The 26,609-nt window shown below is 36.8% G+C and overlaps 1 protein-coding gene across 5 annotated transcripts in view; it reads left to right on the forward strand.

Annotated features, from left to right (window-relative positions):
• Positions 1-26,609, forward strand: part of GRID2 (glutamate ionotropic receptor delta type subunit 2) — a 781,470-nt gene that overhangs the window by 214,115 nt on the left and 540,746 nt on the right. For all 5 annotated transcript variants that reach the window (XR_011096421.1, XM_068681714.1, XM_068681715.1 and 2 more), the window contains one exon: positions 1,935-2,090. Coding sequence is in view for 4 of the 5 variants with exons in the window: in XM_068681714.1 (XP_068537815.1) it covers positions 1,935-2,090 (156 nt within the window). In the remaining variant the exon portion in view is untranslated. The remainder of the gene's footprint in view (positions 1-1,934; positions 2,091-26,609) is intronic.

Here is a 26,609-nt window from a genome sequence, read left to right on the forward strand (position 1 = left end):
CACTTCTTCCTCTGAGGCATTTGTTACAGAATTACTTTACAGGAATAGAATTTGATTGAGTGCTATCATTATTTTCCATTTTTCCTCAAGATTTTAAGTTTTATTTAGTAACCACGTAAAATTGTTCCTCTGAATGTTTGCTAACTATATTTGCTATGTTGTACAGTCATCAGCAGCATAGGTGTGCACTACCTAAAAGACAAGCACAAGTAGTTTTATGAGACTAGAAAAACAACTGTTTTAGGCAAAATTAGAAAATGATTTATCAAATATTCCATTTGATAAAGTGTTTTATACCCTTAAATACTACTTGGATACAAAAATAGTCCTTTTCATGGAGAAGGCACAGTTTTCAGCATCTTGCATACCTAGTGTTTTCTCAGCTATGTGAGGCTTTGCTTTATGGAGCTAAATAAAACAAGGGAAATGGAAATGGAGGCACAGGAGGAAAAAGAATGTTTTCAGCTGAGATTTGCACAGAGATGACAGGTGAATGAGGTGGAGAGATAAAGAACAGCTGTTCCAGATGGCAGCAGCTTCAGGAGGGAAAACGCTCAAGTCAAAGCGGTCAGATTGTATGAAGAGATGACGCTCACGTAGAATGAGTGGTGCTGGCAGGGATATGGGTGTTGGAGGTCAGTGGAAAAAATATGATAAATAATGTATATAAAGTTTACTTCTCTTAAAGTAGCCATTATTTGTGTCGATCTTTTTGAGTTCTTTTCCGCGTGCTACTTGCAGTTTTTTTTTTTTTTTTTTTCCCTGAAATCATCAGTAATCAGCATTTTCTGTTATCTTTGGCTGCCTCACCACATACACTGCCTTAGTTCAGTTTTGTATTGACAATGGACACTCAAGAATAAATAAACCTGAATTTTAATAACAATAAACACAATTTTCAGAAGACTGTTTTTGAGACATCCTTTTTGACTCTAATCTACTAAAAAGAGGTGCTTGAAAGCCTCACAGACATGATTTAGGGCTTTTAAACCATAAAACATTCTTAATAGAACCATCGCACTGATTTGAGCCACGTCTGCTTAAATAGTTCATACAAGAAACAAAATAATAGGGAAATTAGTGATGCTAAAAATAACATTATAGATTAAACAAAGTGAAAAACTAAATCCTCTAGCCTGGGAATTCTTGTTCAGTACACCTGAAGAATTGGCTGTACGAGCTTTGAAAGCCTTTACTCTGCCAGCTCCTCCTGAGTTTAATGGTTTCCCGTTTACAATGCTCTGCTTGAAGGTTTTGAGGAAAAGGCAGAACAGACACTTTCTGTCAGATTCATAAAGGGAGAAATGATTTTAATTAACCTATTAAATTTAATTTACTGACTTAAAAGTCAGATGGCTAGCTGGAATGGTAGTTTTACAAATCTGACAGGAAATAGACCTGAAATAGTATGTATCAGCTGCTGACCTGTCTATTGACCACAGTTGTCAATTCTAACTCATTTTCCCAGTGCTACTACAATTTTAGGCTTATTCTCACCTTATTTGAACTTTATATTTTTATTTAATTGTCACTAAACATGATGTTCAACGCAAATCCTAGCCCAGCATAGTCATTCAATGTATTAAACAGCACCTTTGGAAAGGTAATTAGTTCTTATTTCTTGGCAGTGTTCCTATACAGATACTTTGTTTTGTGCCTAGCCAGGGTTCCCCAATATTTCAATGCTTCAGAAGGAGAAAAGTCAATGCTTCTCTTCCCCTTCTGCCCTAAATTATGTTAAAACACAGAAAATCTCATTATTTTGAAGTAACTTCTTGACACTGTGTTGAGTGAACTGCTCATTGGAAGTGAATGAAGAGGTGATGTTATTGCATAAAATATGTCTTAAGCACTTATGATTAATTATTTAGTATATTACAGGTAAAAATGTGCAACCTCATTTTTGTTCTTTTTTTTTTTTTTTTTTTCCTAAGGGGCGATTTTTGATGAATCTGCCAAAAAAGATGAGGAAGTCTTTCGAATGGCAGTTGCTGATCTCAACCAGAATGATGAAATCTTACAAACGGAGAAAATCACGTGTTCAGTGACATTTGTGGATGGCAACAATCCATTTCAAGCAGTTCAAGAAGGTAAGGTATCTAAACTGATTTTCTGCTATTATTTCTTCAGAGGTATGCAAAGTACGACTACGATAACTTCTTACCTTTGTAGGACATTGGTACTTTTTGTTCTTTTCCTGTAGACTGTCAAATAATGCTTTTGATTTTGGATTTGGCTGGTATGGTTTGTGTCAGTCTAGTGACTTCAGATTGTAAACTTGAGCTTTTATCTATTTTGCAATTATAGGCTATTGCAAAATGGTAAGAAGTCAGACAGTTTGAGTACATCCTCCATCTTTTTCAGGCTGTTTTGAAGTTATTGTCAAACCAGTAGTCTTTTCTTTATGACCTCTTAATATTACTTTCTTGGTTTCATTTCACACAAATACCAGCTTACTTAGTTGGAAAGCATAGGTTGTGGTGTGTCTAACCTTTTCAGCACATACACCTGAAGAAGTTACCTCTTTTATAAGAGGGATTAGAGATAACCTGGTGACTCAGAAAACTGCCTGTTTCCAGCATGATTGCGTACTCGCTCCATCTGTTGTCATTGTCCAATTATTGTGCAAGAGATGAAGATGTTGCTTTCTTTTTTTTTTTTTTTTTGATAACAGTAAGATGATAGTAGGAGTCAATACTGGAAATCCTCTGAGCTGGATTAGTAAGTCACCACTGTGACTGAGCAATTGTCTGGAAAGACAACTATATGAAGTCTTTAGAAGTATGGATTCGAATTTGTTTCCTAAGCATTTGTATCTCTTCCTTGTTCTACCCTCTTTCTGAGATACAGAACATATGTTTATTGTTGGTATATTATTAGACTTGTGTTAAAAAGAAAACAAAAATTGGTGACTTTCTATACTTTTGTTGGCCACTCTGAGTTCAGGTAGAACTTCGGATTTAATTAGCTAACTTGCAAACTGTTGCTGCAATACCCGTGAAGTTAAAGGTTAATATCTCTTTGGATTCAATGGGCTATTGACAAAGTAGTGTTAATAAAAAGGTGCTTATGTAATTTTTTTTGTCAGTGACATTCTTAATTTTTGAAAATGTATGATTTCCTGGTTTTACTTCAATTGTACATGCAATGAATAGACCTGTATGGCGAGAAGCATTACAATCTGGACTTTGATAAGGCTGAAGCAGAAAAACATGTGAATTTGAAAGTATTTCGAACAAAATCAATTCAATCTATTCTACTCTTTAAAAAAAATATCATGAGAACTGAAGCTATCACATAAGTTTAGAATCCAGAGGGGAGGAAATGGCTAAGTGAGGTCAATCTTTTTTAGAAACTTTCTGCATTGTTAGTAGTTTTTCCCAGTTGGTCCGGATGGATAATGTTAGTTGATGCTCTGCGATTCACATCAATTAACAGCAACATTTAACAATTTCCTTTATCGATGAGTCGGAGCATTTGCAAATTATTTCACAGAACTTTGTTTTACGAAATCTATTTATTTATTTCTTGCTTAAAGAAGGTTGGAATGTCTAGAAAAGTAAAGCATGCCAAAGGAGTTAATGACCTTATACTTCAATGTTCAATTACTCATTTTTGCCATGCAGTTACATTTGTCATTTTCGAAAATAACTTAATATAGTCAATACCTGAAACGTGAATGGAGTAGATTTGACATAAGTTTTAATATCATGTGTCAAGGGGAAAAGGTCTGTTGTGATATTGATGAGTTCAAGAAAGTATTGGCCAGTAAAAACTGTTTCTTGTAAATGCGTGGCTGCATACAGCTCCGTGGCTAGCAAAGCCACGGAGCTTATATAATTTCAGTGAAGAACGAAGTTTCATCTTGTGCATGCAATATCTGTGAAAAGGTGTTTGTTAACCTATTTTTCTGCAGTTAATATGTTTGCTTTTAATTTGTTCTAATTGAATATATGCATTGTACTGTAATGTTTCAATTACTTCATACCAGGTTCCTCACTTTTCTTTTTTTTTTTTTCTTTTCTGCATCTTTATATCAATTTTCTCCTGTTCTTCATTGAATTTCTTACAAATGTTAATAGCAGGGAAGAGAATCTGTAACTGTTGCCACATATTTCATGCCTTATCCCGCCTTGGGCGGTGGGGGTGTGGAGTGAGTCCAACCTGTAAGTAGAAAAAACCAGAAAATTTAGATGAATAAAACTATTCTTAGGGACAAAAAAAAAAAAAAAAAAGCAAAAAAAGCAACATAGAAAATATTAAATATATATCATTAAAGCATTTGGGCTTGTTTCTGTATCATCTTGAAACCATAGGGTAATCTTTAAAAATAAGAGCTTTCAATGTTTGGCAGAATGTTCGTTTAAAGTGTTAGACATAATGATAAGTTACAACCGTCTAAATTTGTATAAAATATACCGCTTTTAGTGAATAGAAAAAGTTCTTACAAACTTAGCTCAGATTATAAATCTCAAAAAAACAGGAAGCCCGTGAGCAAAGATCTGATAAAATGAGGCATTTGTGGAGAAGATACTTACAAAGGTATTTTTAATAAATGGTCAGTACGTATTATCTCTACTTTTTCTTTCATTTTATTAGTTAGGGAGCAACTCCCAAAACTACATAAACAGGAACATTCAGATATTTTATATATTTTTTTTGAATGTAAAGATAATTAATTTGATGGGACTGGCTGACGTACTGTACTTAATGTTCTTTCCTCTGAATCTGTTTTTATAAATTATTATGGTGTCCTGAAACGTCTTCCATTTGTACCGTAGGACATCTCATTAGTGGTTCTGATTGGAGCAATGAAACCGTATGGCAAAGCTGAATGGTTTTATTCCAGAAGAGCTGTGAATGACATGCCCCATAATATCACTGGAAGTGCCCTCAGGGATGATTTATAAGTATGTTGCAGAGCACAGAAATAGGAGATGAAATTGATTTTCTTTAAGTTAGGGAAATTTTCCTCCCCTTCAGTGTATGCTGTGCCAGAGAGGACCAACAGTGAGTGTGATGCATGCAATTTTACAGCCTGTTCATGTCTCAATCTTGTAGGGCAATAGGGGTGCTCCATCCAGATGCAACGAGGGCAGGCTGGACTGTGGTGGGTGGAAAGCAAGCCCAAGGCAGATGATTTGGGATGAGGAGGGTGAGGACCAGTGAGGTGTGTGGCTAGCATGTGGAGCTGCAGCAGGGTGGGCACAGGTTTGCAGAGGAGTGTGGCCAAGAGGGTTGGCTGAGGCAAGCAGGTAGCACGTGCCAGACCATCTCGGGACAGCTGTAATCCAGCTGCTGAAATGTGTATGTACCTATGGTAATGTATAATACGGATTTTTCCTTCCTCTCTTCCTTTCTTAATTCACTGCAAGATACTTCACGATATTTATAACGCTCTTCTTTTATGTGAGGTCTCAAAATATTTGTGTGCCTGCATGAGTGAGAGGAAGATTGTGCTTGTGTTTTTTTTTTTGTTTGTTTGTGTTTTTTTTTTTTTTTTTTGTGTGTGTGTGTGTGTGTGCTGTGCCAACCTTGGGTAGTACAAAGGGATATCAGGAACTTATGTTGTCCTTGTATGGACAATGAAGGAAAAAGTGATAGTCAGTTTTTGCACAGCAGCAAGTTAATACTGCAAGCACTACGAAACAGGGAATTACAGTCTATACTAGTGGCAGTAATATATATATATTGTAATAGCATAGACTTGCTTTCTTCCGAGACTTCAATTTACAGCGGTATTTAAATAGGGGTGGGATAGGCCTTCCACAATATACTTAAACTGTAATTAGTTTTGAAAGGTGGCATATCTATATTTCTTTTTAATGGACTTTTTTTTTCTTTTATGGGGAATTAGATCAAAATAAATACATCCCTTCTTTCTTGTTTGTCAGAAAATCACTGCATTCCTATCTCTCTCACATTTTTTATTATTCATGTGCTTACTTCAATACAGTAATTAAAAGCTAAATTTTATGGTTGAAGGCCTGGTATTACCTGCAATCCTTAATTTGTCATTAATAATATGATAATCTAGTTGCTGAAGGGCTCATGTGAAATATACGCTTCCTAGGGATTCTCAGCCGAGTTACCTTGCTAGACAGACCACTAGGTTTCAGTCCACTGCTAATTATTCTCTTGTCTCCCTTGTCTTCTGTTTTCCACAAAGTCCTATTATTTTAATACCGATTTACGTGTATCTGGGGGAAAGCATTTTTCACTGATGTGGGTATTATTGTTTGCCATAATTCCTATCCCAAATTTAAGAGGGTAAGTGGAGGATGGGCGGGCTATGGTAGCTTGAACCAGAGATAATACTTTGGCTTTTGCTGATCTGCCTCCTTCAGCAGCATGCTATCTACAGTCCCTATGCTGCCATTTTCACCTGCGTGTAAGAGTTAGAGAGCAAACCCTGCAGATGTTAGCAGTGCCAGAGGCACCCACAGCATCTGGAGGGCTGTCAGAGCTCAGCAGAACCCATACCCAATGTGTATGAAGGGTCCTTGGAGATCTGTTGCCAGTATCTTAAAGCCTGTGGCAAATGTTTCTGTTTGGTACTGCAAACCTTTATTCTACTCCTTTTTCCTACTTTTTTTTTTTTTTGACAATAACATGTTTCACCTGTCTTAAATAAACTCTATGAAGATCCAGTGTTTTATTCTATAGGCTACCTAAAGCGCATGACAAATAGATTTGACTGATGTTGTTTGAAATCCACTTTGTTCAACAAGTTTTCCCATTGCGATCATATAAATATAGGTTTTGCTTTTATTTTTTTTAACCAACCTTTTTGTCATTCAGGTTAGTCACCAGAGTATGCTTACAGACACCAACTCAAGCCTTCGTAATGGCTTTTGAAAGCTTATTGTGATCAGTGAAGTAAATAAGGCAGTGAGTCATAACTAAATGGGATTCAGCTGTAGAGTAAGAGAGGTTTGTAGGGCAGCAGTGTGTATGAAGGTCACATGCAGGATTTTATTCAAGCAAAGTTTTATGGTCAGAAATTATGGCCTGATGGATAAATCTGCTTTGGCCTTTGGGACTAGATGAGTGTAATAAGATTGTCCTTTCCTGTTTCTTTGATTGCTATGGAAACCTGTTTAAATCCACAGATTTCATGGACTGCTAAACTTTTTGTCACTTTGTGTCAGTTATTTCTTCAAATTTCTTAGCCTTCATGGTGCTGTTTATTAGCCAGTGCATGTTCAGTTTGAGATTAAACCTTTACAGGTTTGCCCTTCTTCATTGGCTTTCCATTTCATTCCAGGTTTGCTTTCTTATTTCCCAATAAAATAGATTTTGATGCAAAAAAATATTGGTAGCAATATTGAGGGGGGGGGGGGGGGAATCATTTTGGACTAGGATTTGAACTATAAAATATTTAGGGGGAAAGGAGTAGAACTGTTTCAGAAGTGATATAAAATTCCGTTGTAAATTCAGAAACTATTGGAAATGTTGGCAACTGCAAATTGCATGTATTATCTGCACTTCAGTACTTCAGAAAAGATGGCAAAATGCTTTTTGAATTACCTAACCCTTTATGCGATCGCACAGTGTAGCAGCGGTGGTGGCGCTGACCCTTTCCCAAAGCTCTAGGTGGGAAGTTTGGTACTCTTCCACATTTCTCTCATTTTAGTCCTACAAACCCCACAAAACCAGCCATATCTCTGATTTGCAGAAATATGCCATGAGGAGTCCAAGTGTTGGCAGCTGAAGAAAAAAGCAGATTTTACAACTCCTGTGACAGCTGGGAAGACAGGGCTTGCATGGGAGAAGATGAGGGAGAAGGGAAGAGTAGGCATTGACTGAACTAGAAAAGGGTATGCAATAGAGGCTTTGCTTAGGAGGAGCAGAATGTATATTTAACACATTTTCAGCAACAATTTCAAAGCTATTGTGACCTTCCTTTGCCTGAAGGTAATTTACCAAGAGCATACTGCAAGCTGTAAAAGGACCAGATTTATTCTGAGTAAGGCATCGTACTGATTCAGCAGTTACAGTAATTGCAAGACTTCCACAGCTCTCCTGACATTGAATTTGGGGCTCCACTATTTTCTAGCTCTGAGTTCTTACTGTAGTGCTGTTTTCTTCACTTGCAGTGCAACTTCCAGTATCATTGTTTCTAGCTTGAACACTAACTCTGGCAGCTGTAAACTGTGCTAGACTTCCAGATACTTGAAGATAAAAAAAAAAACAAACAAACAACGTTCAGCACAACCCCCACTAAAAACAAATAAAAGTAAAATAAATAAATAAAATCATCCACTCCATCAAGAATGGCTTTTTCCAGAGTACTTCATACAATCTTAAAAAAATGCTTTCAGGAAAAGAGATGTAAGCCTCCAATAGTCCACAGCATTCACAGATGGCAAATCTGAGAATATTAAACTAGAGATCAAGTTTAAACTAGAAATACTAGTGCAGCTGAAGAGCCGTTTCTGAAGGATAGTTTCCAAAGAGCTGAGGAAAAGAAGTGAGGATGGAAGGGGTACTTGTATGGTGCAAGGCAGGGCAAAATCCTGGCATGTGTAGTTATTGTTCTCCATGTTGTCTCAGCGGGTGCCTAAAACCCAACAAACACATGGTTCGTGACTGCTGTATATCTTTGTTGTGGTTTAAGGGGAAAAAAATACTTGAGTTTCCATGGAAACCTCTTCTCTTCAGGTGACCAGGAAACCCAGTAGCATCCCACTGTTACACTCAGCCCTATCATAACATTCAGAGTGATCGATACAGCTGGAGGCATTTCCGTGGGACCATGCATCAAAACAAGGAGTTGGCATTTAGGAGTTGGCATTGCATACCCCCATTACCTTTTTTCAGTCTTTCTTTCCTCATACTTTCTCGTGACTTTAAAATAGCGGGAGCGCTTTTCCTAAAGCAAACACCAGTTGACAAAGTTTGGCTCAACATTAATTTTTTGTGCCGGATTTTGAACTTTCTGTCACAGAGCTTCTGCTTTCAAATGACAGACAGCAGTTTAAATGGTCCTGAAAGAACTTCTTTCCCAGACTTTTGCTTAAAAAGCATGTGACTCTCAGGCAGGCTACTAGCCTTTTTTTCCTCTTTTAAAAAAGTGAATCAAAAAAAAAAGAGTAAATAACTGGACAAGTGTGAAGCCCTTTGATGCTGGAGTGCAGAGTGAATTTTCTCACATCACTGTTGTAGTAACTAGATAGGCTGATATTTTGCACTACTGGCACTTTAAATCGAGATCAGATCATTTCTGGTTTTGCAATGTGCGTTTTTCCACTCACAGTTCAAGTGCCCAATACATGCTTTCATATATTAAAGACAGTACTTCAGTTTGCTGTGTTAATGTACTCTGACATGCTGCTAGTAGTTTACTTTTAAGAGGGCAATACAAATTGTGATGCGATTAAATAATATCAGTAGTACACTTAAATGTTTAAAGCCACTGTGCCTGAAGGCTTTTGGGGTATTTTATCAAACAGAAGTATAGAGACAAAGCAAATGAGAGGTGCTTTATCTTCCCAGATGCCAATTATTTAGCTAGCACCCTAGGCTGTTAGTCCCCCAAAGCAATCTCCTTAAATAAGTAATGGGCATCCTATCCAGATTTCCTCCACATCTTTTTGAGAAGCACTGTCCACAAAAATCACTCCAGCAGTCAATCATCACTGTCCAACTAGAAATGCAAGTTCACAAGCAGGCCTCACAGCATGTGCTGGCAACTACCAAGCAATCAACGGCTGGTTTGGGTTGTTTTCTGGTATGTGAAAGTAATTTCCCAAATCCTTTTTTTAAAAGTAACATTAATGATAATTTGGGAGTTGTGCTTCTGTATTTCCCAAGTTCTCTGAATTAAGGAAAAGTCACTAAGTCTTTATATCATGTGATCACATCCTATGTTTTCTTTTATCTTTATATCTTTTGTTGTTGTTTTTGTAATCTCTTAGCACTTTGAGCACAGCCTATATTCTGATCTGCATCTGAAACATTTGGGCATTTATGTGGTACAAATAATTTCAAGCACACTCCTCTATAGGTATATAATCAGAGACAAAATGTATTTTATGGAGGACAGGAGTGTTTTAAAATCTAATTCTGATAATGAGGAAATGAGCCGTGACACTCTAGAGGTGAAGCCTGAAGTAAATCATGAAGGTCATTCTCCTAGATAAGGAAATTAATTATATTTTAGCCAAGTTCCCTGTTACACAGAACCTTTATATTGTATACAAACAGGTAGTTTTGACTAAATATCAATTTATGAAAAATGATTGGATCAAAAGAGAGCAGTTAGATTTGGAAACTAGGTGGAGTTTTATTAGAATAATACTTATATCAGAAAACGTAACCTCATGTTATCTTTTGAAAGAATGTCTGCTCTGGGATAAATAGAACAAGAACACTTGTTCTATTTAACTGTTGGTGTGACTTTAGATTTTTTGATTACTGTCCCTTTTGATTTTTTTTTTTTCCTTTTAAAAATTCAATAATTGTTTTGTTTATTTTAAGGGCATATTTTCTGCAGAAACTTGTAGAATTTAGCAGCATTTTTGTATCCTGCTTCTCTGGGCTGTTCCACATAGCTATAGCTCTGTTATTGCTTGAAGCAGAAAATGTAGCTGCAGGTCAGAGCCATGACCTGTGATATCTGGAAAAAGCTGAAAACAGAACGAACCTTCCTGAGTGTGAGGCCACAAAATGCAATTAAATAAGTGAAAGTCTACAGAGGTTTTTCTTCTGGCACTGTGTCTTATGACAAAAGGGTTGTGATATATCGGACTCTGTCATCACAAAGTACCAGAGCTGTACTCAGAAATTACAGTTTAATGTCACAGAGAAAAGATTTCTGTTCATCCCAACCTTCTGTAACCTGGTTCAGGAAGGGAAGCAAGCAAGAAGCGACTTCCATTTTCAAAAATGTTTTGTTTTAATGCCAAGTTGTGTCTCAGTGGCAAACCTTGTGATAGTCAGCCCTTGCAAAAGAGATGGGAAGGGAGCATGATCTCCCCTTCCAGGTGCAGTCAAAGGTTGGTAATGGATGCAAGAAACCAAAAGGAATTTGTGGTTTAATGGCCAAATACAGATGCAGCTAACTGCCTTCAGAGAAGACTCTTACATTTCTGAGATGTCACTCGTGCAGTGAAAAGAGGTGCCACTACTTCAACTACTGAACAGAGAAGAGGAATGTTCAGAGAAGATAAAGTTCAGACTACCAAAAGGAGGTGTCTTCATTTATTTGTTTGTTTGTTTTTAATTGCCTAGGTGTAACAGCTAATATGCTCTCTAATGAGTGAAATCAGAAGTGTGAGGTGATGTTAAAAGAAAGATCTGTCAAGGTACTTGGAAAAAGACTCAGTAGTACTACTTAGAACATGTGAAATTTTGAGTTTCATTCTGAAGTCTTTGCTAATCCTAATTCTCTGATATAAGAAAGGAACAGAAAGTAAATAGGTATACATGAAAGAAGATTACTACTTGATTTCTTTGCCTTTCCAATATTTTCTGTCTTTACTTATTTTTCATTTTAACGTATTTTGACACAGGTGGATCAAATGCTGAGCTTACTCTTCTGTGTGTTTGACTAATTGAGTTCAGTGCATCAAGGGGTAGATCACATACATTTCAATTCTGTAATAGGATGGAACTTTTTTTTCATTGCCTTTCGTTATTTGGAGGATTAACCTTTTAAAAAAGATCACCGTCCAGGTCATCCCTGCACAAAATTGTCACTTTTCCCTGTGAGTCACACTAAATTTACAATTCTTTAAGCATAGACATACTTCTTTTTCAATATTTGTCACCTCATTTTATTTGGAGAGCTTTGGAAGAAATAAATATTTTAATGTTTGCATTACAATACACCATGAAGAATTTCCCTAAGACTGTTTTGTTTCTTTCTCTTTGCATGGGATCGCTTGACCATCACCAATTTCTGTCTGAAAATGTATTATTAAAATGTATTTTGAAGTTATTTTTGTGTCAGAAGGGAGAATTAGCAGTCATAATTCATATAAAATAGTACTTAAACCTTCCACCAGCTGAGTCTTTGGGTCAGTAAGGCTTGGTCGAGGCAGGTTCAGGTCCTTCACAGGCAAAATGCCACCAAAAATCAGTCGACGGGTTGGGATGCGTTACAAAGAATCACAATTCTTTAAGAATTGGATTCCACATATAAAAAGCAGTTGTGGATGAAACAGATAGGGCTGGATGTGGCCACTCCCCACTCCTTTCTCATATCAATAAATTCAACAAGAAAGGCAGATGGTTAAGATGCTTGTTTTTAGATAGTGCTGTCATCCTAAGACTCCATGGAATTTGTGTAGAACTGGTTCTCACGCTCAAATCACTGTTTTAAATGAAATGTTCCTGATAAATGCATTTAACAACAGCAAGATCATTGGTGTTGCTGGAGTGTGTAATAACTGTGGAGAATTTGTGGTTGTGTAATGCAGTGAACGGATGGAGCAAATGTAGATTGTCTACCTTCATTGGTGCTGAGATGATGATATGTTCATTTTGGTGTGGGGAGTTCTTTTTGTTGATGCAAGTGAAGTTCATGAAGATTGTGTGATGAATGTTGATGAACGTAATAGGAATTTCTACCTTTGACTCTCGTGTCCAGTCCCCCAGTGAGGTTGATCCAGGTAATGAATTTGCCGGATCACATACATTTCAACTCTATTTTTAGGTGACTTTCTGCTCTTCAGACATTTGTTTCATGTGCAGTCTAGCTTTATGGGACAGTTAGAAGCTGCTATGAATCAGCAGATGCCTTTTTCTTATCTGAAACTGAAGAAGTAATTCATTTTAGAACTTAAAAATGAGTTCAAAACTGTCTGTGGTTAAGTGGTTTCACATCTGATTTGATAAAGAATTTTGAGAAGTTTTTCTTTATGTTACTTTTTCTTGTATTGCTAAACGTCTCCACATCCTTCTCCACAAACAAATTTTCTACAAAACGTCTTGAGCTTTTGTTCTAGGGATAACAATAACATATCCATTTCTCTTCCCATGCCCAATTTATTCCTTTTATTTTTCCTTGCTGGTCACTGATTATTTGACAGTGCTTGTGTCTAGTCAATTTCTATAACATGAATGTATAATACAATTTCTATAACATGAATGTACAATAAGCTAAAACAAAAGCACAAAGCTATAGCTTGTCTCATGGAAAAGTCAAAATTCAGTACTCTGATTTACCTCTGAAAAACAGCATGGTTACTCGTGTTAGAAGCAGCAGGCTCAGCGAATCTTTCTGAAAACTTCAGTGAGATTAAGTGTACAACAGCAAGATGGAAAATATTGAATGTAACATATCCATGGACCCAACAATGTCTGCCATAGTGATTTAATTCAATGTTAATGCTGAAAATAACAGAAATGGAATAAAAATAATACATCTTACTGTATTATTTTCCGTGTTTTGTAAAAGTTGCTTGCTGCATGAGATCTTGGTGCAAACAACTCTCAACTAGAATTTCCTGGGTAATTCAAGTCAGACTATTGATTACCTTCACAATGCAAAGGGGATTCAATCTTAGTAAAACTAGCACAAATATGGGGAATTAAAGGAAGGTCTGTCAAAATGTAACAGAAGCAACGTAGCGAATGAGATAGTGGATAACTGCCATCATATTTTTTTTGCAGAGATTTCTTTCTCACAGACTGACAAGCTGAACTGTGTCACTGATTTGTAGGAAACCAGTGAGGGATGGTATAAAGAAAAATGTGTAAGCAGCATTTAAATATTTGTTAGTGCCTTTCCTAACAAGCTTAATATCATGCATGTTTGAATGCAGTGGTTTTAATGCTAGATCTTTATAAAACATCCAAATTGCAAATATTAAAACAAAAACAAAAACTTGATGGTGGCTTTTGTAATGCTTTCTGGAAGATGAAAAAATGGAGTAAACAAAAGTGTAGGTGTTTATGGATTGTAGCACAATAAAAATGGCTTGCAGTCTTTCCTCTCTGCAACCTCCTCAGATTCTGAATATTAATGGTGACATGGAGCCACTTGGGAAGCATTATAGGATTCATTGCAAGAAATGTATCCCTTATATAAAAAGGCTCATGCATTTTTGAGAAACAAACATCCCAGCCAGAAGCAAGGGTTCCAAATGTAGTTTTTGGTGACACCTCTGCAGCACAGGAGATCTTCACTTGCTGCCCAGCTGCAGGTTACAGAGTGAATGATGATTCTCTTGTCTAGGATATTATCACTTCCTCTAACTTTGTAAATTGCTCTGTTCCTTGAGATGCTTGCCATTTCGATTTCAAAGGAGAAGTATAAGTCTTTATGCATATTATCAGAATATTCATTATTCATATTTGTTATTAATATTCAGATTTTGCAGGGTTGGAAAGCTTTAAGTAACATTGTGTTGTGTATATTGGGTTACTTGAAGGGGTTAAGAGGCTTTTTGATCATTTTAGTACATGATACAATTTAGTACTAAAAAGGTATCTTGTTTCCTCTATAAAGACCATAGAAAAGCTGGAGAAACACTGGTGTGAAGAAGTTTGTGCTACTTCTTTCCGTTTCTTTGTGGAACTTGAGGAATAAAAGGATTGCAGTCTCTGAGGGCATCAGTTGTGATGCTCACAGAAGCACTTTAGCCGAATTATTAATTGTTATTTTATTGTTGATTAATTGTAAATTACATCATTCAAAGAACTGGAATACATTGACAAACATGGTTCTTTTGGAACATGAAATGAGCACCTACTTTTCACGATTTGAATAATTTATGTCTCATATGGCTGACTAACCTGGAATCTCTTCTACCTTCCAGCCCCACTTTCTACTGAGGACTCTAAAATTTTGTTGCTAGAGATGAAAAGCTATCTCCCATGGGGGAGGTGTATCTTTAATTGTGTATAGATTACAGAAATGGATAAGGAGTATTTAAGGCTAATTCTATAGTTCTCACTTTCAAAATAGGAGAAAACGATGAGTAGAAACCGATTTCTGTAACCTCTGTTGGATTATGAACAATGACATTGCAAGAAAGAGGTGGGTTTGCATTTTTCAGCTAATAAAGGGAATTTGAAGTTGTTTCCTCAAATTAGTCATATGTATAAACTCTTGGTATTTATATATAGCAATACATCAATGGGAAAGAAAGTACTGCAATTATAGAGGAAAAGAAAAAACACCACCACCTTCAAACAATAGAATAGTTTTGGATAGAGAAGTGTGTGGGTACATACAGGATATTAACTGGTGATAAAATTCTTATAGTTACCAAGGCTACAAGAACATACACGATGTGATCTTAAAATGCAGCAATAATCTCTTCCTTTAAACCTATCATTGTAGCAGCAACTTAAGCATTTCAAATAGACATTCCCTAAAGCTTTACCTGGTATAAAAATTACTTGGCAGACACATCTGTCATGCAGAGTTGTTACGTCTGGTAGCTAGAATATGTATCTAGATGGAATAGACGGCGGTTTTGGAAATACTAGATTTTTTGGAAAAGCAGGATATGATTCCCAGGTGTATGTTACGCTTGGATGAAAGAAACTTTGAAATGTTTATCTAGCTTTGATAGTCTGTCTGTCAACTCTCTTAGAGCTCGCTAAAAGAGTATGCAGTCTAATTGTTTCTTAAATTGTTTCATTATCTCCATATACACGTGACTTAAATTTAATAATAAGGTTTCATATCTGGTCTGTCACTGTCTGTCATAGTTACAGAAGTGTAAACTTAAATGGTCTGTATAACGAGGTTTACTTTTCCTGTTTCCAGTCTGTCTTTTTAAACAACTGAACCAAGTTTTGTCCTTCTGTATGCTGTGCTTTGCACTTCACTACATTTGGAAAAAGCACATGCTACTTGGCTGGATTCCCTGTTGCAGACCTCATCACTACTGGTCTGCAGGGCAGTGGTCATATGGACTAGGAACAAGAAAGATATCTTCAGTGGGACAAAGTGGTGTTTTCTTTGCACCCAAAGAAAACATTTTGTGTTAAGGTAGAATATGAATTTAAAAAGGATTAACTGTTTCTGAACAGATATTTTTGTGGTCTCTTCTGGTCTACCAAAAGAGAATGTTGGCTATGAATGTCCATGAAGATATGTATATGAAGATAAGAACAGCTATTTTGGAACAAATTTTTATGCAGGTAGAATCTGTGGTATTCAAATATCAAACCTGAGATAAAGTTTCACTGCTCTGCTTTAGGATGCTTTGCTTTGATTTTTTTGGTGCTTAGTACTGTGTATGTAAACGCATTATTTGCTTTGGAGAAGATGGAAGCAGAGCATTAGGAGGAGACAGAAGAAAAATTATCGGGACTCTTGGAGGTTTTATATAGCATTTATTTTTCAGCAGAATAAGTAACCTGTATGAGATTTCACTACAGGAAAAAAAGTCCTGTGGTCTTACTAGTTGCTGCTCCTAGGGACAGTTGTCATTTCATACAGTTTTGCCTATCAATGTAAATAGCAGTTTATACTAGAGTTAATTTTGGATTTTCTAAAACCAGTTCTCAAATATATATTTGGGTGTATATATATAATAATTATTTTTTTTACAAGTGTACCTGCACTGCATCTCAACTTCATACAGTTATCAGTTTAATGGGTACTGACTACAACCTGTACTCTTTTTTTGTTTGTTTTTTTTATCAACTTGGTAGGTTTTCATTATTCTGCTTATGATCATCGATACTGCAATGAGAAGCCTATAGTTATGGGGTAACTCTCCTTCAGTTTTGCAAAAATACTCTCTATATTATTGCAGAAAATCTTCAGTATTCCAAGCGTTATTGAAAAAAAAAAAAGGGCAAAGGAAAATCTACTACTATCAGATTAGCTATTATTTCATCAGCTAACTCCTAAAATTCTTGGATTACAGATATTTATTTTAGCCTTACTAATTTGAAAATATTTCTCCTTATGAATGAAACTGTTCTCAGAAAATTATATAAACATACTGAAAATTCATCTTTGTTTGTTTGTTTGTTTTTTTTGAATGGTGGTGCTGTTTTTCCCATATCTCTCTTTGCAGCAGCATGCAGCCATCAGCTCAGCCTTCCTGTCTGTTTACAGCATCAGTATTTGGGCTGTTCAGAAGGGCTGCCAAATGGTGTGATGATAATCAGTCACAAGAAGCAAGGCTATGACAATGCAATGCAAATGCCCAAGGAGAAGAGAGAAACATTCCCCTGGCTGAGTTAATATCAATCGCCATTCTCAAGTTTCAGAGGCTCCCGAGAGTGCAATTTAGCATAATGTGCATTGTTGGAAGCTGAGAAAATCAGGGATGGGGTTGATGTTTCGGCGGGTTATAATTGTTATCAGTGGAAAGGCACCACACCTGAATAGCAAGAATTTGACATTTATGAGCATTGTGACTCCGTTCCTTTCCCTTTTCCCATTTCCCATAGCATCACATTCAGGTTGTTTTCAATAACACTTTGTTTTCAGTGTACTAACAAATTAAATCTGTTTACTCCAACACAAATTCCAACTGCAGGAGAGACAAGCTCAAGTTTATTGCCTGATTCACTTTTTGCTCCTTGCTCTGCATTATTATAAGAGGGCAAGAGAGCTTCATGTTTTATTCAGTTAATACAATATATATTTAATTTGCATTTTTAATGTTTTTGAAGGTGAAGGATAACAATTTCAGCAGTGCTGAACATGGTAATTTAATTGGTTGTAGTGCAATCCTAAGATTCTCAGAAATGTTTTTTTGGTGAAATCTTGCAGAGCCTGAAACAAGAGTCCTGGTCAAAAGATCACCTGTGTTTAAACTATCATCCTCACCCCAAGAATTAGTAGGAAGTCACAACTGCACAGCTGCCTTGGTGCTGCCTGTTTGTTCATCTCTTTACAAACGTTTACAGAAGGAGAAACCCAATCTAAATGGATGAATAGAGACCACCACGGCATGCTGAACACTTCCTTTCATTTCTCTGTAACTCAAAAATGTTGAGGTTATCATTTAAAAGCCATGGTTTCTGTACCTGAGAAATGGAGGAAGAAATACATAGTATATTTATATTATTATTATTTCATATTGTATATTATACTTTTATATACTACTTCTATATATTAGGTGATTATAATAATGGCATTATACATATCACTATCAATAAATAATACATATAATACATAGTATATATTTATTTAATAATATATTAATATTTATTTTATTTTATATTATTATTATATTTACTAAAAGGGTGTATATACAGTTTATGATAGCAAAATTCATATTTCCTAATTCAGTATCTGCCTGTAGGATCTGGGCTTCTAATGCAGCATTTTATTTTTTTACCTGTACAGATTGTGTGTTATAGAAAGATAAGCAAAATAAGGTAAGACATATAAACCCCAGGACTGCTGATGGTTATTGTATGCCTTTTGCTACGTTGTTTGTGACTTAAGGGGATGTGGACAGTTCTATCAAGCAAAAGGATCTTCATTCTCCAGATTAGATGAGGTGATAATATTTTCATCCATCTAAGTGCAAGCTCAGACAGAAAAACTCTTTAATCAAATTAAAGTAATTAAAGTTGGTCCAAAAAGGCTATTTATCTATAGTGTATAATTGTACACACTACATCAAACTGTGATTACCAAAACAGAGATCACTTAAAACATAAATTAGGTACTGTTTTTATAGTGTTTCTTCAACATGCCTAAGTCTCTGCTTTTTTTTATTTTATTTTTTTTAATTACTTATAACATTGGTGGTCAATGCAAGCCTTCATTTGCTTAAACAAGTGTACATTAGCATAACTAGTCCCCCAGTGCTGCATGACATGCACACTAAAGAACTGTGTGCTTTCCTCTTCCAAGTCTGCTTCTACATCTTCACTCTTGATTTATTGTTTAGGCTAGTACATAATGCAAACTAAAACTCTTTTCCCTACACATAGTTTGCCATTTTATTCTTTTCTCTACTGCTTTATTTTCTTTTGAAGAGTTCCTGGAACACAAGATGTTTTAGACCGAATTTCATAGTTACAATATGAACATGAAAGTAGCCAAAGTGTCTAAAAATCTTTTGCCTTTAATTGGGTGAATCTTCCCCAAATTGTATTCCTACCTGTTCCTCCAGTGATACATCATCTTCATTATTATTGTTGTTGTTGTTGTCCTTCTGGTTTACATTTGCTGTACAGTGGAGTCACCATCCCTGGGGAAGTTTAAGGTTTAATGGTTAATATTGATGGAAGGGGGACTGCTGGACCAGATGATCTTGGAGGTCTTTTCTAACCTTAATGATTCCATGATTCTATGATTGTGTTTTACCATTTGGAATCCAGAATTATGAATATACTAATTACCCCTTATCTGAAGCATGATGAATATGTTCAGTTCAACATGTAGTAGGCTAGCTTTTTATTCTTTAACTTCGTTAGGCTGCTTAACTCAGTAATGTATTTGACAAGAGAATCATCCAAAAAAATTCCTTGTATTTCCCTTGTAAGCCAAGCCATACATCCAGAATGGGTCAGGGGATGATTTCATTGAAAACACTTATTTAAAATTAGGTCACAATAATTTCAGCAACATCAAGTCATAGCATTTGTAAGGCAGTTTAATCCTGTATGAGTTATTGTTTAGTTAAAGGTTATTAATTACCAGCTGCCATTCAGTAGGTGGCAATGTGCCAGGAAAGCACTCAGAGGCCTCCCTGTTCACCCATCTATCCATTGTAGTCAGCTGGAGTCAACTAGAACATTTGGCTGTAGAACAGAAAACTTCAAAGAATTTGTCTGCCAAGCTTTTAAGTTCTTTCAGTTTTTCTTTCTATTAATGTAATGCAGACCTGCAGCATCATTTTTAATGTCTGGATTTAAGTAGAGTGGGAGGAGAAAGAAAGTTATTGCGATTTGTATTAGCATTGTTATATCATCCCACCTACTAAAATATTATTACAGGTATATTAGTAATCAACTCCAGTCACAACTGTTCAAGTTGTGGCTTTTTTTTTTTTCCTGAAGTCACTGATCTCTTTTGAAAATTACTTAATTTTTACTGATTATTCTGTTATAATGTCTTCTACCCATCACTCTTTCCTTTTCTTTTCCCCAAGAATATTTGTCTTTGCAAGACATTACCACACAGTGTAATATATTTTTCTCTGTTAACAACTTATCAAGAGCCATTGGAAATTATATTATTACAGCATATACAGCGCAATAACCTATTCAGAAATATGAAGAGAAAATCAAAGGAGAGCAAATTTATTTTCATTACACTTATGCCACTTGACACTTGTAATTTTTTCATGTGATGAACTAGTGCTTTCAGATAAAGAGCAGTCAGAGAGTATGTAATTCATTTGTGCATTTTGCAGTGCAAGGTTGTGAAGGAAAAGCAGGACACTTCACCAAGCACTTCTGCATCCACAGCAGAAGTGATCACATCTTCCAGCCAGCTCCTGCATATCACTGGGAGCCCTGTGAAAAGCATGCACTGGCTAAACAAGCACATATTCCCCAAAGAAACAGTTGTGGGAATTTGACTTAAACAGACACAGTGCTGCTATAAATGTGCCTCTAATTTATTTTTAATTTCGCTATACAATAAAAGGCCTGTAGGGCACTATGCAGATATTGATAAACACTTGTGCAAAGGGCTTTCTGTATTTATAGTGCAAGAATAATTCCAGTGACATTAAGAAAAGTCACGGTCATGTTTAAAACAAGCAGCAGAGTCCTGCATGCTATTTTGGGAAAAGTCAGGCATTGTTAGGCTCTTTCCTTTGTGAAATATAGATTTTTCCCCTGAGATAATCCTGCTCAGTATAACCAAAAAGCTCTACCATAAATTGTGTAGGTGCAAATACAGTTTTACAGGAGATTTTATCATTTAGAAACATTATTACAAGAAAATGTTGTAAGGCCTCAAGCAGAAGCTCTTAAAGCAAGAAGCTTTAGCATTATGTATTATTAAATAACTGTAACGTAGAGAGAACCATGTGAAGAATGGTTATTGAGAATTGTCCTTGAAATTGTCCAAATAATCTTGGCACAGAGTAATCTTTTGTCTTTTTTTGTTGCATGTTTTATTTCTATATTTTTATTTCAGTTATAACACACGTTGTACATATTGAGGTATATAAGTAAAGGTTTGCAGTAAACAGGACTGTTAGCAACCTTTTGTGGTGCTTGGTACGTGAATTGAGGCTTAACTGCTCTGTCATGTATCAGCAGTACTTTAAACCACTTTTCCAGCTAAAATTTTTATTTTGACTATTTTGGTATGCCAAATGAGCAACCATGACGGACTAAGAGGGAGAGAAGGAGGCAAGCAGAATGAGGAACTATTGGCTTTGATGCAGAGCGTGTGACAGTGGGTTGGTTCCAGGGAGAAGACCCACTCTTCAAACACTTATCTTTTTGAGGCAATAGATTTCACCTCCCTGGTGCTTGCAGACTGTAGCAGTGTGATTCAGCAGACTGAGAACATTACACTAGTGCCGAATACTGTTACTTACCTCGGTACCTTTGAAACTAATTTGTGTAAGTTCAACTTACTCTAAAAGGAATTTAATTATTTCTGTGAGGAATTATAGGATGGGAGATGGGAACTTGTTATCCCAGGCATAGTTCTGCCTCAGTTCTCACTGTAGATCTATGTACCAAATGAGCCCCACACCCTTGGGAAGGATCTGAACGCAAAGCTTGAGATGTATAACGACTTTCTGTGAATGACTGACATTCAGGATATCATTAAATGTAACTGCAGGCAACTTTCTGTTATCTCACTCTTCCAGTGCAACAGTTTTAGACTAGAGGAACATATTTTATGACACCTTCCTGCCTCACGATACTCCTACATGGAAGGAGCTGCTGTTTCCTTTCATCTTATAACTTCATTCATCGCTCTATGTGGTTGTAGGAAGACTTTACATTCAACTTGGTGCACAAACACCTGGCAGTACAGGACAAGCACCTGAGGATACAAAAGCTACTGGAAACTGAAAAGGTCCTTAATATTCTCCCTGTAGGGAGAGAAGAGAGAGAAGAGCTATGATGCATATATTTTTGTAGACAAGTGGAAGGAATAGGGAGGAGGTGCTGGCAATCAAATGTCTCAATTCCAGTGATGGAAGGAGATGAGAAGCTGTTAAGAACACTTACTGGATTTCCACTTTCAAAATCTACAACTAATGTCAGTCTTCCCTCTGTGAAGGTATAAAGCCAGTGTTGAGACCTAGGTGCATGCTGTTCTGCTGAGATTGGCATTGCTGGGTAGGAGGTAATTTTTTCATGCCATCCTGGTACTAAGTCGGGAACTTCCAAAGAGGTGTAGAGATACCTCAGCTCTACAAATGTTTCAGTAGCAAAAGTGCACAAAGGAGAAGCCTTGGGCAACAGTTGTATTTGCTGTGCATGGCTTTCTGGGCTTGCTTTTCTAGTTCTTCTTCACAGTTGCTAAACAGACCTTTTAGCACTGAGTCCTTATGGGCTGCCAGCTTGATCTGTGTGTTTCCCCACAAAACTCTTGCTCTTCTTGCTTTCTCTGGACTCTCCATGATTGCTGAGTCAGTTACCTTATTTATCCACCTTTTTTCGTCTACCTATCACTCTGCTTCCTGAACTGAAAAGCAAAAAACAAATTGGTTGAAGGGATAAACTTAGGTCACATTGTCTATCTCCGTTGGATTAGGTAGCATAAGAATTATGCCTCTTAAGGTCTGTAAAGCATTGTTGTGCATTATCAAATGGTGAGGCCTTTTTCATCCACACGTGGATAGATGTTGTGTTAGAACAATTGAGCCCTGAACACTGTGGTGGTTTTACTCGGGTGGGTAGCTGAGCTCCACCATAACTGCTGTCTCACTCCTCCTCCTCAAAGGGAAAGGGAGAGAAAATACAATAAAAAGGGCTCAAGGGTTGAGATAAGAGCAAGGAGATCACTCAAAAATTATCATCACGGGTAAAACAGACTCAGCATTGGGAGATTAATGAAATGTATTGCCTATTACCAACAAGCTAGAGCAGTGAAAAACAAAGAAAAACTAAAAACACATTCTCTAATCCACACTCACGGATGGATTTTAATTTATAATTAACTTATTGGTCTTTAAACTGGGCTCATCTCCATGGGCTACAGCTCTAGCCTGGGGCCTGCTCCTGCGGGGGCTCTGCATGGGCTGCAGCCTCCTCCAGGCCACATCCACCTGCTCCACCGGGGGCTCCTCCACCCACGGGGGGGCTGCAGCGTGGAGATCTGCTCCATGTGGGACCCATGGGCTGCAGGGGGACAGCCTGCTCCACCAGGGGCCTCTCCACAGGCCGCAGGGGAACTGCTGCTGCCTGCCTGCAGCACCTCCTGCTGCACTCACCTGGGGGGCTGCAGGGCTGCTGCTCATTCCTCACTCTCCCAGCTGCTGTTGCCCAGCAGGTTTTTTTTTTTTTCCCCTTTATTAAATCTGCTCTCACAGAAGTGCAAACAACATTGCTATTGACTTGGCTCTGGCCAGCAGCGGGTCCCCTTGGAGCCTGCTGAAACTGGCCCTTACCTAACATGGGGCAGCTTCTGGACTCTTCTAACTGAAGCCACACCTGCAGCCCCCCCACTACCAAAACTTTGCCACATAAACCCACTACAAACAGTATTTCTTTTGTACCACATGAAGTTTTGGATGTATTTGTGATCCTTTTTGATGAGACAAGCTATGTAGACGGGAGCAGGTCATGTGGGCTTTACTAATAAATAAAAACTGGTTTCTTCTTTTTCTGCTTGCAATGTAATAGTCAGATGGGAATTTGCTAATGTTTCCAGCAGAATGATATTTGTTGTATTAGTAATAGGGAGATGAAATTGAAAATGTTCTTTGTCTGACCAAATGGCTAACTTCCTTGCTTGTATGTCTGTTCCACTAATATTTATGGGGGAATTCAACAAATATTTTATTAGCAGGATCATGAAATTCTACTGAGCCAGCCTACCCCATCAAACTCATATTGTTTGATAGTAATGACCATGTGCTTATTCTCACTGTCTGGTTTGTTGTTAAAATGATCATATTCTTTTCTCATAATCATTATAAGTGGAAACAATGAGTCTTTGCATCTGCACTGTTAAGTTTTCATGGTGATTTTCTAAGTCTAATTTAAGCAAGCATCTCTTTCTGGAGAGTAGGGATTTCTTAATTAAACAGTTAGGCTTGAGCTTATGTTTTGTATTTCCTGTCAGAAACAGTATCAAACACTGTTATGGGCATGTAGAACTACTGAGGCTTAATTCTGGAAAGAGATAAGCACACATAAAATTAAATTCCTATTGTTACTGATCTTCCATATATTTCAGTGAGATAATTCATGCCTACATGCAGATGAATAGGTCAGTTGGAGAGCAATTTATACCTTCTTTTGAGGCATCAGATCTTGCTGGAGGAGCTGACAGTCTACAGCTATCAACCATTCTACCCTTTAACCTGGTAATAAGAAAAAAATCACTAATGGGCTTACTGAATTTGTTCTTTATTGGGTATTGCCATCAGTCTGGAAGCACAAATAGACATAACACATGATGCCAGACTTCATTTAAACAAGCTAACAGTAGTACTTAAAATAGAGTGGGAGGACTTACTCCCAGTTTGGTTTGTGACTTGAAATTCCTTTGTGAAATATGTCTTTTTTTTTTTTTTTGTTAGTTTGTCTATTGAAGAGTGGCTGTGTTTCTAAAATGTAATGAGCTCTCACAGCACTGCTTAAATAACATTCTGGCAGTGTTATATTTGGAACAGAAAAACCTAGGGCACAGTGTTGTGATGGGTATGGATTTCACAGTTACGGGGATTCTGAAGGCAAGAGCTTTAATTTTTATTCAGCTCTTATACTTGGCAGCTTTTAGCATTATGCCTATTAACTTTTATAGATGTCATACATTTTTATGTTAATGGCGCAGCTTTGAATATAGTGAGAAGCTCAACTTCTGCTCGTCAAACTAGTGTACAAGCAAAATTATGACACTCCTTCAAAATGGTTAAAAAGCTGTTTTTATTGTTTAATATCAATTCATTGCTTGTGCTTATTGATGGTAGAAAGGGATTTGAGGAAGGAATGAGGACTAGCAGAACTTCACACCTGCTTAGGAGAAGAATTTATACTGGATTTTATTTCTGTAGATATATGCACTGGCAATTTCAATTTTGCTGAGACTTGTGCCACATTTAGCAGTGAGGTAGTGGAAGACCACCTGTGTTTCTGTGGAGCTCGTTTTAATCATTCGATAATGAGTAGTCTGGCAGTCACACGTGACTTTCCGAAGTCCCACATCCGAAGAGTATTAAACCTTGTTTTCTTTCATTCGCTATAGCCAGAGGCAAGTTTCCTGTGTGGTTTTTGTAAGGGAAACACCATTCGTAGTGCAGGTTGATGTATCTCAGAAATAATTGAGAGCCGACCTGTACTAGAAAACTTCCAACAGCATGAAGTATCCAGTGAACCATGCAGGGAAAGAAAAATGAGTCCACCTCTGTTCTGCTGGGAGAGCTTCTGGCATGAAGGAAAATACACCAGCAGACGGATGCTTTTGGTAAGTCATTTGTCCTTCTATATGTGACTACCTTGACAGAAGTTTCTTCCACTGACCCTACCCTATTTCCCCATTTACTTCTGTTTCTCCCATTGTTCTTCTAGTGTGGAAATGCTGGTCACTGAGCTTTGGTTTTAAGTGAGTTTAGGGTTTGCTAGATCTTTTATTTATTTTCAGAGAGTGAGAGGAGATGGGTTTAATTTTTGTTATGGTTTCTCGACCTACGTCAAAAGATGGTAAGAAGAAAAAGGGTCTTCTTCCTTCTTTTCTTCTGTTTGATTTGTTCTATATCCAGTGTCATTGCTATAATAACGTCCTTATTTGTAAACAGCTGTCTAGCAGATTCAGAAAAGTACAGAATGGAGTGCAGTCCATTGCAAAATTTGTAGTGGTATTTTCTTTCACTTCAATCATTTGCAAATACAAAATTGTGCACGTTCACAAAGGTGGTATTCTTAAAAACTTCATTATCGACTACTTTCTGTATTACCTTGCCCGTATAACTTCAGATAGAAGCAAAAGAGGGAAGATACAGTCCAGCTCTGTTCCTTGTGTGACCTTGGATAAATCACTTAGACTCAATTTCCTCTATGGTGTCAGTAGAAATTGGTCCCATGTTTAAAAAAGAGTCGGTAATCATTGAATATGATGACGTTAAAAATCTGAAACTCCTCGAAATATACAGTCTATCTGTCAATAGACTTTGTCCAAATTGCTGTTTTGTTGTTGTTTTGGTTTGTTTTGTTTAATATGTGTATGTTAATTGGGACTAAGTACCACTTAAACTCATAGGAAAATTCAGCATACAATGTTGGCTTCTTATTAGATCAGATGTATTTTTCCTTTATTAGGAGAAATGTCAGGAGTCAGATGTGAGAACTTTATTTTTTGTTAAAGTGTTTTCTTCTTTGTCCACAAACTCGTGCAAAAGTTGCTATTTCTCCATGTTCGCTTTCACCTTCTTGGATATTTTTTCATTTACAAATCATAATGTTTTGATATTCTGTACGTACCTTTCTTGCCAAGAGGGGATTTATTTCATTATAAAAATTCTAACCAAATATATGGTAAATAGCAGAATTGTCTGCATCCCAGCTAAAGATGGTCCTATTTTACG

Source organism: Anas acuta, chromosome 4 (genome assembly GCF_963932015.1).
Source record: "Anas acuta chromosome 4, bAnaAcu1.1, whole genome shotgun sequence".
Taxonomy (NCBI): domain Eukaryota; kingdom Metazoa; phylum Chordata; class Aves; order Anseriformes; family Anatidae; genus Anas; species Anas acuta.